At 38.2% G+C, this 13,207-nt stretch overlaps 1 protein-coding gene across 2 annotated transcripts in view; it reads right to left on the bottom strand.

The window, feature by feature from the left end:
- The window catches only part of esyt2b (extended synaptotagmin-like protein 2b), a 40,394-nt gene extending 28,466 nt beyond the window's left edge, over window positions 1-11,928 (bottom strand). For both annotated transcript variants that reach the window (XM_041967533.1, XM_041967534.1), the window contains exons 1-6: window positions 11,244-11,928; window positions 7,379-7,420; window positions 6,701-6,835; window positions 6,323-6,399; window positions 5,019-5,091; window positions 611-700 (exon numbers count right to left, since the gene is read on the bottom strand). In XM_041967533.1, coding sequence (XP_041823467.1) covers window positions 611-700; window positions 5,019-5,091; window positions 6,323-6,399; window positions 6,701-6,835; window positions 7,379-7,420; window positions 11,244-11,645 — 819 coding nt within the window. In that variant the 5' untranslated portion in view covers window positions 11,646-11,928. The remainder of the gene's footprint in view (window positions 1-610; window positions 701-5,018; window positions 5,092-6,322; window positions 6,400-6,700; window positions 6,836-7,378; window positions 7,421-11,243) is intronic.
- Between the last annotated feature and the right edge of the window lie 1,279 nt (window positions 11,929-13,207).

Raw genomic sequence — 13,207 nt, 5'->3', positions numbered from 1 at the left:
TGGAAAGTACGCTGGAAAATGTTAACGCAAATCATGACAGGGGTCAATAACATTTACAACAAAGGCAAATTAACTGAAATCAAGATGGAAATTAAGGCTATAAAATAAGTGATTCACCTGTGGTTTGACTTATGAAATTATCTTTTTAAAAAGTCCAATTAGGTCCATCATCTCTGGCCGAAGTGGTTAAAAAGATGAGCAGAGGAGAAGCAGGAGTGGGTTTATGAGGTGTAACGTGATGAGTTTTAGAGAAAAATAGATTTTAAAATACACTGAGATTTAAAGTGGGTATGAAGGATATTAAGAACGGTGTGAAAATGGTGGTAACCCTGGCAAAAATATTTTGTACAAACAGCAGAAAGAATGTACATAGTCCAGATCATTGTGTAAAATAAGATTATAACACTGAATCTGTTGCAGTCTGGTGCCATCTCAGGTACTGGAAAACATTTCTAGTTTTATATTTCATCACACAAATCCCAGTTTAATAACCTCCCCTCTAATCATATTGCGTTTATCCAGACTTTGTGTCATTATAACTTCAGCTGACAATGTGTTTATTAAGTTTAATTGATGCAATTAGTACCCTACTATATCAATCTGCACTTACTGGCTTCTTGAGGAAAAACAGGGACAGAGCTCCAACAAGAGGTATGTCTCCTAGCAACGGCTCCATCACCACCCTCAACACACCATGGATCTATGGAAACACAGGAGAAACACGCTGATGTACACAAACACAAACAGACGGCTAAACAGAGCTCACACCCTGCTGGCCCTTGACATTCTTCAGCAGTGGAGCCGTCGAAGCTGGAACACATGACAGGTTGGAAACTCAATCACTCCCCAGCTTGGCACCTGCCAGAGTCCTCCTCCACCTTCTCCATAACATATTATGACAATTACAAGGATTATAGTATTGGAAGTGCTTTAGTTGTGTCATGTGGACACCAGCTGCTGCAAAGCAGGGAACAAAGGATGTTTGATAAATGGCACAAATACATTTGTTTAGAAGCTTTATTTCTATTGTCAGGACTGATGACAGAAAATCCTTTCCAAGCAGAAAGAATGATACTAATAAAAGCTCAAAAGACTCATATCAATATTGTTCTTAAAAACCCTTTCATGCATGAGATACGTTATATTAATCAGTGTGTTGAAGCAGTGTTATTCAATCATTTACATGTTGCTCATCCTTCTTTCCAACCAGTCTTTGAAAGTGACTCAAAGAGCCACAGTGTATGCAACATTTGTGATCTGTGCAAGAACACACAGCATATGATGTGTGGGTTAATATAATTGCTTTTAGAGTCAGTTTTCATGCAACAATTTGTCCTTTTCCTAAAAGGATTTATATTAAATATTAAATTGAAAGCAGCAAAGGGTAGAAGCAGCTGAAAATCCTCCTTTTCTAAATATTTGAGCTTAATGAGCAGCCAGTATAAAGATTAATGAGGGTCTAACTGTTAACAAAAATCTGTGTAGCTGTTATCAACTCAAGAACATGTTGTTTACTTCAGCTGAAATTGTCTCCATCTCATAACATTATGTTGTTTTGACATAAAAATTAATGAACAGCTAAAAAAGATTAAATGTTGTGTGTAAAAAATTTTTAAAAACAGCAGAACGTGGAAGTGGTTGAAAATATTGATATTTGGTTAGACAGAGAGCAGAAACTTTAGCTACAGCTTGAACATTTTAAAACATTTTTGTATGTATTTGGCTCAGATGCTGAGAAACAAGGAAAAAACACACACAAATGTAACGTCAATGAGAATGAGAAAAGCATAAAAATCCCAAAAAAGTAAGTTCTTACTCACTATTCATCAAATTTTTACATTTTTTTTTTATGTAGAACACTGTGTATTTATTGCATTATTGACAAAGCTTTCTCAAGGAATAATTATGGCTTCAAGGTCAGGAGACCTATACCAGTTAAGCAAACAAAAAATAGATTTTCAATAGTGGGTCCATTCCGAAAGAAAAATGACTCCACCTTAACGCAGTTTGTTAACTTATTAGCAGGCTTCTTCTGAGCCGCAGCAGTGGTTAAGGAGGGAACTTCTTCACAGGAATTCAACCATAACATGACCAGCAGTGTTTGACCTCACTCCTCATTAAATAAAAGTTTTATCAAGTCACATGTATCCGCTAGTTGTAATGTAAATCATCTTGGGGCTGGACAAGGACTGATGTATCTGTGGTTTTTAATGAGAAGGAACGATGCTCTATGTAGGTCTGCTTGAGTTACATAATAAGGACAATGAGCAACAAATATCTCCCAGGGGAAGACCTGACAGCACTCCAAGGAGGAGCGCAGATTGCACTTTCTGCCTGCTGTTCCTCAAAGGCAACACTCCAAGGGCCAAGGACACTCATGCAGGAACAACATGCAGAAATGAAGAGAAAATGGCATCTTCTCAGAAACGGATTTTATTTTAGTCTTTTTATTTCTATTGTCAAATCTGTTCATTTCACTTAAAAAAAGATTCAAGCAACACAGCTCTCACTAAATCATAAAATCAGTCTACACTTTTTTTGTAATGCAATCTTTGTGTGTGTGTGTGTGTGTTTTTTTTTTTTTATTTGTTTTTTTTTTGTTTTTTTAATACTCAGTCCTGCATTTGATTATTTGAATAGCTCTTCAAGGTAGTGCATCCCATTAACTGAGCTGAGACTCAGGATCACAGATTACAAAAAAGTAGAAAAGAGGAAGAAAACTTTTATATAATTGTGTACGTTTTCAGATTTACTCCCCTTAGCCCTGAAAATTTTGGTCAGAATTACTCTTGAGGGGTATTTACTGAATGTGATCATGTTGAGTAATGTGTTGGGGTTATATTCTTGGTTTTATCTCAAGAAATGCAGGAAAAGGAGAAATATGAAGTCTACCAGCTGAAGAAAGCCCTCGCTGTTACTCAGTTAGCCAGCTGCAAAGCAAAATGGCTACAAAGAGATGAAACAGAGATGGACGTTTGTCACCTTCCTTTAGTATAATATCTTTTCATTTTTTCCTTGCAATGCCAAAATAAAACTTCTGAATTGAGAGACAAAAAATTGAACTTTACAGCCTGTGAGTCCTCCAGCGCAAAACAGTTGATAACTAATGAAGTGCATGCTTATTTTAAATCTGTTGTCTACCAGATTATTACACAACTTCAGCCTCGTATGATACCACCTCTCCTCTATTTGCACTGTCATATACCACTATAATGATTCTATATGCTTGCTTTCCTGAGCTCTTTCTTTTGTTGTGCCATTTAATACAATTAACCATATAAAAAATAGGAAAAACATTGTTGCCTTAATACTGCAATGTCTCTGTACACGAATGGGGTATGAAAAAAGATTGATATAAAATTAGAATATCATGAAAAAGTTTATTTATTTCAGTAATTCCATTCAAAAAATGAAACTTGTATAATGTAGACATTCCTTCCTCACAGACTGACATATTTCAAATGTTTATTTCTTTTCATTTTGATTATTATAACTGACAACTAATGAAAACCCCAAATTCAATATCCCAGAAAATAAGAATATTGTGGAAAGGTTCAATATTGAAGACACCTGGTGCCACACTCTAAGCAGCTAATTAACTCAAAACACTTGCAAAGGCCTTTAAATGGTCTCTCAGTCTAGTTCTGTTGGCTACACAATCATGGGAAAGACTGCTGACCTGACAGTTGTCCAAAAGACGGCTGATACCTTGCACAAGGAGGGCAAGACACAAAAGGTCATTTCTAAAGAGGATGGCTGTTCAAAGAGCTCTGTGTCCAAGCATGTTAATAGAGAGGCGAAGGGAAGGAAAAGATGAGGTAGAAAAAAGTGTACAAGCAACAGGGATAACTGCACCCTGGAGAGGAATGGGAAACGAAAAATTGTGGGGGAGATTCACAAAGAGTGGACTGCAGCTGGAGTCAGTGCTTCAGGATCCACCAACACAGACGTATGCCAGACATGAGTTAAAGCTGTCGCATTCCTTGTGTCAAGCCACTCTTAAACAAGAGACGTCATTAGCATCTCACCTGGGCTAAAGACAAAAAGGACTGTACTGCTGCTCAGTGGTTCAAAGTTATGTTCTCTGATGAAAGGAAATGTTGCATGTCCTTTGGAAATCAAAGTCCCAGAGTCTGGAGGAAGAGAGAAGAGGCACAGAATCCACGTTGCCTGAGATGGAGTGTAAAGTTTCCGCAGTCAGTGATGGTTTGGGTGCCATGTCATCTGCTGGTGTTGGTCCACTGTGTTTTCTTAGGTCCACGGTCAACGAGCCATCTACCAGGAAGTTTTAGAGCACTTCATGCTTCCTGCTGCTGACCAACTTTATGGAGATGCAGATTTCATTTTCCAACAGGACTTGGCACCTGCACACAGTGCAAAAGCTACCAGTACCTGGTATCCTTGTTCTTAATTGGCCAGAAAACTTGCCTCATCTTAACCCGATAAAAAATCTGTGGGGTATTGTGAAGAGGAAGATGCGATACGCCAGACCCAACAATGCAGAAAAGCTGAAGGCCACTATCAGAGCAACTTGGGCCCTCATAACACCTGAGCAGTGCCACAGACTGATGGACTCCATGCCACGCCGCATTGCTGCAGTTATTCAGCCAAAAGAAGCCCCAACTAAGTATTGAGTGTTGTACATGCTCATACTTTTCAGAAATTTCTAGAAATCCTTTTTTTGTATCGGTCTTAAGTAATATTCTAATTTTCTGGGATATTGAATTTGGGGTTTTTATTAGTTGTCAGTTATAATCATCAAAATTAAAAGAAATAAACATTTGAAATATGTCAGTCTCTGGGGAATGAATGTCTACATGATACAAGTTTCACTTTTTGAATGGAATTACTGAAATAAATCAACCTTTTCATGATATTCTAATTTTATGACGAGCACCTGTATATCTAATACATCAAGCTCCATTTATGACAGTCACTGCAGAAACCAAAGTTTTGGGTGAAGGAAAAGCACCTCTGTGTAGTCGTTAAATAAATCCAACCAAAAGGAATTTCCTCACCTGGATGCTCTTAATGCCGGCTTTGCAGTAGTAGCGTTTGATGTCCACTTCGATTTCAGTGTTTCCAACAAAGCTGAGAGAAAAAAGCAATGCAAAGTATGTTAAATACATTTTTCGGGGTTCTATCTGTTTTCTAACACTTTTCAAAAAATAAATCTCTGAAGATCTTGTTTGTTTTCAGACATTTACGACCGCAGTCTTATCAACTTAAAATCTGCTTTTTTTCTTTTTTTTTTTACTGTTTTCAGTGTTTTTGCTTTATGCACTGTTTTTATTTATGTATTTATTAAAATACTTAAACACTACATGCTGTTTAGCCATGCAGTCTGACAAATACTACTTTTAGTAGAGGTGGGAGTCATTTCTGTGATGCAGGCTGAAAAGGGATGAGGTGATCATGGTCAGCCATATGCAGGCTTCCCACCAGCTGGATGGCGTCTGCATTAGGTGTGAATTCCTAAACTGCTGTGTCACAGGTCCATGTGTATTTTCACACCACCAACTTTTATCTTTATATAGATTTTTTGTGTACAAATAATATTTTCATAAAGTGAAAATATGGAAGTTGTCCAGTTCTAATTTGCGACAAATCACATGCAATGTGCACATTCAAAAGAAAGAATTTGTTATATTTCTATTTGCTGTGACATATTGCTTCAATACTGAAACTATAGTGAAAGATGTATTGTTACTGGTATGAGGACAACATGATGATCAACTGATATGTTGGCTTTGTATGATAGCTGTAGCACATTGAGCCGCTGCTGAGATGCACAGTTTTCACTGCTAGTGTGAAGCTGGTCTTATCACAGATTAGGGGTTATCATGGGATTAAATTCAAAATCCAAAAGCTTCTCCCTGAAGCTTAAATCTTGGAGTATATTTGCTGATTTATTTATATATTTATTTAAGCAAATGATGCAAATGTTATACATCTCTGTTCACACACACACACGAAAAAGTCTATAATCTGATTTTTTTTTTCTTTTCAAAGTTGATTTTTTTTCACCAAACATTATTATTCAATAACCTAGACACTTTATTTTGGTGTCGATTTGCAACAGAGAACATTGGCCTTGATAAAGTGAGCCATGTCTGCCTTTCCCTCTCTGTGTTTAATCTGCCTATTAGTGGCTTTGAGCTGCACACAGAAGGATGGCAGGAGGTCATTTATTTACTGGCATCTGGTTTTGCTGCACTGTAAATAAATCCACCAACAGATGTTTAGCTGCTAACTAAATATTTGTAGTAAAAAATTTTAACTAAAATCCTACACAACCTAAAAGAAATAATAATGACCTCACCTGATCTGCAGGTCCATAATGATCTGCCGCTTATCCACATTTTCTGTGTAAACCTTGACCCCATTGATCCTCAGGGGCTGCAAAATAACAGAGGTAACCATTATGACCACTACACCAATTCAGGGCATCAACACTACACCAGCACCCTCAGTCCTCCCAACCCCCACGAATCTGCCGCAAGGTCAACCCCTCTCTCGACCCCACACGGAAACTATTTGTGAAACAAGAATGTGTCAGCGACATCCGTGTACTGTATGTTCACGTTCAAGCTACACCCTCCCCAGCTGTTCCACAGCACCTGCTGCTTTAGTGACTATTGGAAGGACACATGATCGCTGTATCAGTGTAAACCATGCAGTAGTGCTATAAAATGCTCACTTTATCTCCTATATCGATCTTGCTGAAGCAAAAGGTGCTGAGCTGGGCATGGGACTCTTTCACAGTCGGCTCGATCATCTCATGGAACACTTTTTCCACAAACTGGCAGATGTATGGCCACATCTGTTTCACCGTCTTAAGGGATACAGGAAAAGGGAAATTACTTCTCAAGGAAAATCATAGTAGAAGTTTGTGTCTTTGTCAACAAATGGTGTCAATGATGTACGTGGTCACTTATTCTTTGGGGTAATCGAGCTGCTTCACACAGGTACAACTGTCACCCTCTGAATGACATATCAGAGTAAAATATTCAAAAAGTGATTCTATTTAAAGAAAATGGTGTCAGACTCATTCTCATCAAACATGGACTGAAACTCATGAAATTTTTATCACTCACTCCGCTATTTTAATATATACTCATGAGTGGCTCTGAATGTACATCCTGGCTGTTGCCATGGGGATTCAAAAGGGTTACTGTGTTTCACAGCGCTGCAGACACAGGGCTGCGTGTCAAAATCAAATGTGCTGCAGTGTGTTAGCCCCAGCGGGAAAAAGGGAGGGAGCAGCAGGGCAACAGGCATGCCATTTAGTCTAGGCTCCTAAAAAAATTAAAAAACAAAGAGAAAAGATGATTCACTGAGGCAAAGAAATTAAAGAGACAGTTGCTCGATTCTTTACCTTGTTTAACCACTCCACCCGCTCCACATCTGGAAAATGAACCTGCAATGAAGAGAACAGAACAGATCATATCCAAAATGGTTGCTGTAACCCTGCTAATATTCTGAAAAAGACTTAAAATGCTTCATCATTTCATTTCACAGGTCTCTCTGAATATGTTTTTGAAATGTGTCAGATCAGCTAGGTATTATGCAAATGTTACATGGTGATGTCACTTAATAAAGAAACTAAACCCAGGACTGCAAACAGTGTTTCAGGTGTGATCGTAAGCTTTAGAAACTTTTACATGCACAAATAAATAAACAAATAAATAATAAAGTAAAGTAAAACTAGCTGTAGCTTATAAGGATACACACTGTTCAGTAGTAGCTGTTAAAAAAAGACACAGGATTTATTTTTGTTCTACTAAATATTAAACAAATCTGGCACATATACAAAATCACTCATTTAAAAAACACCATTATTACATTAATTCAAATAAAAAACTAATTTTTATGCATGAATGTGTTCACTGCAAGAGATTGTTTTCTCCTTTTTACTGATGATGTAAATCAGCTATCATATGAGGCTGATCCATCCTGATCTGAAAGACCTCCACACTGCACGCATGTTCAGTCTCAACTGCAGTTTATTTAATCCTCTTGAATGACTAAAGTAAACCAGGCATTGATTTAAGGTGAAGTAAAGTAATTTCCTGAAATAAAGTCAATATACCAGTGTGCAGTGATGCACACACACACCACTTTATTGACCAGTAGATGAATAATGCTTCCTCTCAGTCGCTAGGCTTAACAAGTTTATTCCCTAATCTCAACAGAAAGATGAATTGATGAAGTGCTGAAAGTTGATTTGACTCCATTGAGATATGAAGTGCTGTGCAACAGCTACAAGAGACGTGGCCGTTTCTCATCACTGCTTATGCAGCATTTCTGTCAGTGTGACCGAAGCAGCGACAAGAGCAGGATGATAAGGCACAGACAGCTCCAGCTAACATGACAGATTTACGTCTAAAAGTGGAATTAAAAAGTCATCTTTGATGTGTCTCACTCTGGCATCATTCAGAAAATCCAAGTGGTGATGAAGGAACTTTTTTTTTAGCTTGCAGCTGAGAAAACTAAGGTTTTTAATTATTCATTTGCAGCCACCATTCTTAGAGAAGTGTTACACTGAAAGGACTTTGAGCTCTGTCTCTTGAAAGTGTGATTAATGGTCTCCTTGGATTTTCATCAAACAAAGTGTTTCCCTCGGAATTTAAACTTTCCATCTTCAGATCCAGAGACAAGCAACTAATAAGACCTGACGTTAATGAGGAGCCACATATTCTAAAAGCAACCGAATAGCTCACAAAGAGGCCATTTGACTGAGCTGAGCTGGCACATAGTGCTTTTTATTTCCAACACTTAATGCTCACTTCTCATATTTGCTCTTCACAGAAATGCATCTGAAAGTCAAGTGCAATGCACAGCATCTGATTCCTCTGAAACTACATGCTTGTCAAAAACTTGAAGTCAAATTTATAAAGCAGCACTCTGTAATAGCTTCATTATTTCCCTGCTGCTGTGTCACATTAAGAAACTATAACAATCTCTGCATAAATTAGTTGTAAACACATCCGTTTCTACTGGTAATGTGCAAATCCTGGTTTTGCATGGAGTTATGCTATTTTTTGTGCATATAATATTACAGTATAATATTTATTACATTGTTCGGAATGACTTCTGTTTAAAGTCTTTCTGAAAAATTCTTGTGGGTAAGTCGGTCAAACAACTGTTAAGAGGATCAAACAGATGACAGAAAAGAAACCAATGAAAGAAATCCAGAATGAAAAAGGCCATCAGATGAAAACTAACCGCAGAGGTAGGAGCTTCAAAGAGATGCAAAACTATCTCTGATGAAAAATAATCACCTGTAGAAAGCATTAAGACTTACCCACTACAAGCTGAGATAAAAGCAAAGGGAACAAACTAAATGCAAAATGACTGCAACGACATGCAAAGCAACCACAAGGAGAGACACAACCCAATAAAAAGGAAGATCAGGATGTATCCAAATGAATGCAAAATGAGCACGAAGACACACAAAATGACTGGAGATCAAATCTGGCAGAAGTGGATGCAAAATAACCACCAACAGATCTAAAAGCCCTTGTGGACAGAGACAAAACAATGAGGATGAGACTAAAAGAAGACTAAAAATCCATTTTTATTATGTCAGTGCCAGCTCTGGTTCAGAGCCAGAGGCCAATCTGGAAATGCATCTTTGCAAACTAAGTCTTGTTTTTGACTTTGAACTTTTGACTGGAGCTGAATGTAAAACGTGTGAAGCATGGCCAGACACTTTTAGTCATACAGTACATGTCATTTCCTTACCAGACACCTACTAGCTCACTCTGGACAAAGAGCTGGGGGACATAAAATGGAATACAAAGAAATACACTTTAGGAAATTATGCTAGAGACTGAGAAGTTCAATCTGAGTCAAGACTCATTTCTGAATTGTGTGGAAAAAACAGGAACTAGCCAAGATTTGAACCCATAACTGCTGACAGTCCTCACCCCTGATGACAGCTCAGTATTGATGAACTCGTGTGAGATCAGCTTGTAAGTCTGAAGCATGCTGTGAGCCACCAGAGCATGATGTGATTTCCCATGATGATGCACCAGCACGTATGACCAGAGTTTAATATAAAGCTTTTTAGATAGATCACACACATAAAAGCATCTGAATAATGTTGCTATTTTTTTAAATAGGTTGCTGTAGCTCTACTCCACCTAACTTCTCCACCCCCACTTAAAAGCCTCAATGCATCCTCAGCCATGTGTCAGCAGAAAGTGCTCTTAACTGTTCTCACAACATCAGGCTGCACTGATGAAACTTGCTTTGAGTCTGGGATGAGTTGGATTTATGAAGCCTCAATTCTTTCGTGATCCAGCTGAGATTTGATGCTGATTTAATTTGCAACTCATTTGATTTGGATTTTATGCTTGCTTAGGAACTGACTGAATGAACTAAGCTCGACCAAGACCCTCTAAAGTTTTTAGAAGACAGACATTCTTAAATGAGCTATAATTTCTGTAGTTTACTATAATCATAATTATATGAAGTCTGTTTGTTTTTGAAAAGAAAAAGGTTGTTTTCGTCGACAAAGCTGTTTACTTCCACTTCTCCACGTGATGCTCCAGTCAGCAGCTAACAGCATGTAAACAGCAGCAGTCTTAGGGCTGTCTTTCAAAACCATCACTTCCCATAAGTTGTTTAGTATAGTGATGTGACTAAATGATGACTTCCAAAACGATTTGTTGCAAACTAAGTCACCTCATGCAATAAATAAGAATCTCTGTCACTTAAAATTGATCTCTATATTTTGCTATTATCTGTTTTTTGTAATGTTTAGTTGCCTTTATTAAAGGTAGTCTGTACCATCGGATTAGTTTGTGTACGAGATTGCTGAGGATCTTTGAGGAGGTTTCACTTTATCTTTGTAAGGGAGAGTCAAGCAACCCTATCTGACGCTTTTGCCCACATAAATTGTCGCAGAAATAGGCTGAAATTCTGGGAAGATAGCTAATCTGAATCCCAAAATAACAGACCCTGTGAGCTTGCCTCCCTGCGTGGTGTCTGGTTTACCATTGTACCCTGCTGTATTTAGACTGGGGCTGAGTAATGTCACTACTGAGGGGCAGCTGCCTCATCGTAGCTCAAAGCTTCCCCCCACCTGATCTGGTCAGCTGATTCTTTCTTTCTTTCTTTTTTTTTTTCCTGGAAACTCCTAAATGTTGTTTACAAAAATACCACGCGCTTCTCCGAGACGCGGCTTAGCCAGCTTAAAAAGGGTATCATTTTTCTGTCCCTATCTCGGGTCTTACCCATTGTGGTAAATCAGAGGTCGTAAGACTGGCACTTCGCTCCTCTTGATCAAAGAAAGCCAAAGCTCGGCTCAGCCGGTTAAGCTTCCCTCCTGAGTTTCTCCTCCACCAGAAAAAGATAACAAGTCCAATCAGCAACCAGCTGAAACTGAACTCAAAATAGCCCAATACATAAATAGGAAAAATGAGAACGAATGTTTTAGCGAAGTGGACCCAGGTCTGGGTCAGCTCGCTGGTAGAAGACACCGGGGCATCTTCGGGTACACTCCCAGCTGAAGGTGGGGGAAAGTTGACGTCTGGCTGAGCGGCGCTCGGCGCGGTGTGTCCATTCTCTTTCGGTGAAGCGGGGCTTGCATTGTGTGAGTGGGCTCCATGTACAGCTGTCATGCTGTCTCTTGACATGTCTCTGTGTTCCGGAGTCTGTCCTCAAAAAGTCAAACTGTGTATTAGGTAGAGTGACACAGTTCCCGTGTGCGAGGCGCTTTCTTTGGGGAGTCGGCTCTCACCTGCGCGCCTGCCCATCGCCCTCCTTAGACTCGCTGGCATTTACCTCTTTAGATTGTAATAAAAACAGCTTGAAAAAAACCACATTCCATTGATTAAACTGGTGGGCTCAGACGGTGTAGTCCACAGCTCCTGTCCTTCTGCCTTTGCTGGGTGGTAATGATCTTTTCCAAGAACGCACAGGAATCCATCAGTGCTCGTGGCGCCAGTTAAAAATGAGAAATTTGGCCATCTGGTGTTCAAATGCGGTAACTGCAGCTAATGAAGTGGGTCCAGAGGCGTTGTCAGGATGGGGCCAACTGTTGTTTAACAAGGATCAATTTTGAATTGTGATAAACTCTTAACTGACTTATTTATCTGATAAGTTTTCACTCTGACTTATTTATCTGATTCATTTTTACATGTCCAGCTTGTAGTGTCGGTTTACTCTCTCTCTTGTAATGTTTCTCAAATCCTGCTCATAAAAATACTAAAACACACTGTTGCTTATAAATTTTTCTTAGATTTACGCTTCAGATTTTACAGAATGTTCAAATACAACTTGCCTCAAATGGAGTTTTAGTCATAATGATTTCTGCTCTAATAGCCCAGCTTTTTGTTCACTTCACACAGTTTTGTTTTAAACATCTAATTATTATTATTATGGTATTGTGAGCCATTTAATCAATTAAAATAGTTTGCTGTATTTGTTTATTTGGGTAGTTATTGGATATTCAATAAATGTGTCATAGCCTAGATAATTCTTTTAATTATTACTGTCTAGTCGTAAATATGAGGCCAGGTCCAGCGAGATTTCAAAAACGTTTCTCAAGAAATCTTTTCTTCACCACTTAGATGAAGCCATGTCAACCTGCAAGAAACAATTTATTCTTCACCTCTTCATCCTCACCAGTACACGCCTGCCTTAGATAAGGAGTAAACAGAAAAAAATGCTAATAGAATACATTACCTGAAACAGACTTTAGAACATAGCTTTATTGCCATTGCAAGCAAAGCAAACAATGAGATTATTAGCAGCAACTTTGTTGGTGTTTACTATAAATATTCTCAAATTACAATATACAGGTAAAACAAAATATACCCAGAGAAAAATACTATAAAAAATTTAATAAAAAAATATGTCCAGCCACACTATATATGTGTACTTACACTCATGAGACTGAATTTAAAGTGCATAATAAGGTGCAATGAGCAGTGTGGGACAGTGGGACATCAGCAAATGTTTTAAAGTTTCTATATAAAGCCATTGAGAACATTTATGGACCTTTAGAAGAAGTCATTGTTTAGTCTTCTTGTGTGAGCTTTAGCTGCTCTGTACTTCCTGCTTGATGATAACAGTTAATTTCAGTTTATGAAATGAAAAATACTTTATTTCTCCCAGAGGAAATGACCAGGCCTGATGACACCTTTTATTTAGAACGGTCCAAAATCATGTTACTAGATATTCTAAATTATAACTA

Source organism: Melanotaenia boesemani, chromosome 18 (assembly GCF_017639745.1).
Source record: "Melanotaenia boesemani isolate fMelBoe1 chromosome 18, fMelBoe1.pri, whole genome shotgun sequence".
Classification (NCBI taxonomy): domain Eukaryota; kingdom Metazoa; phylum Chordata; class Actinopteri; order Atheriniformes; family Melanotaeniidae; genus Melanotaenia; species Melanotaenia boesemani.
The sequence above is the reverse complement of the archived record's forward strand: the minus strand, read 5'-3'. Positions and strand labels throughout refer to the sequence as shown.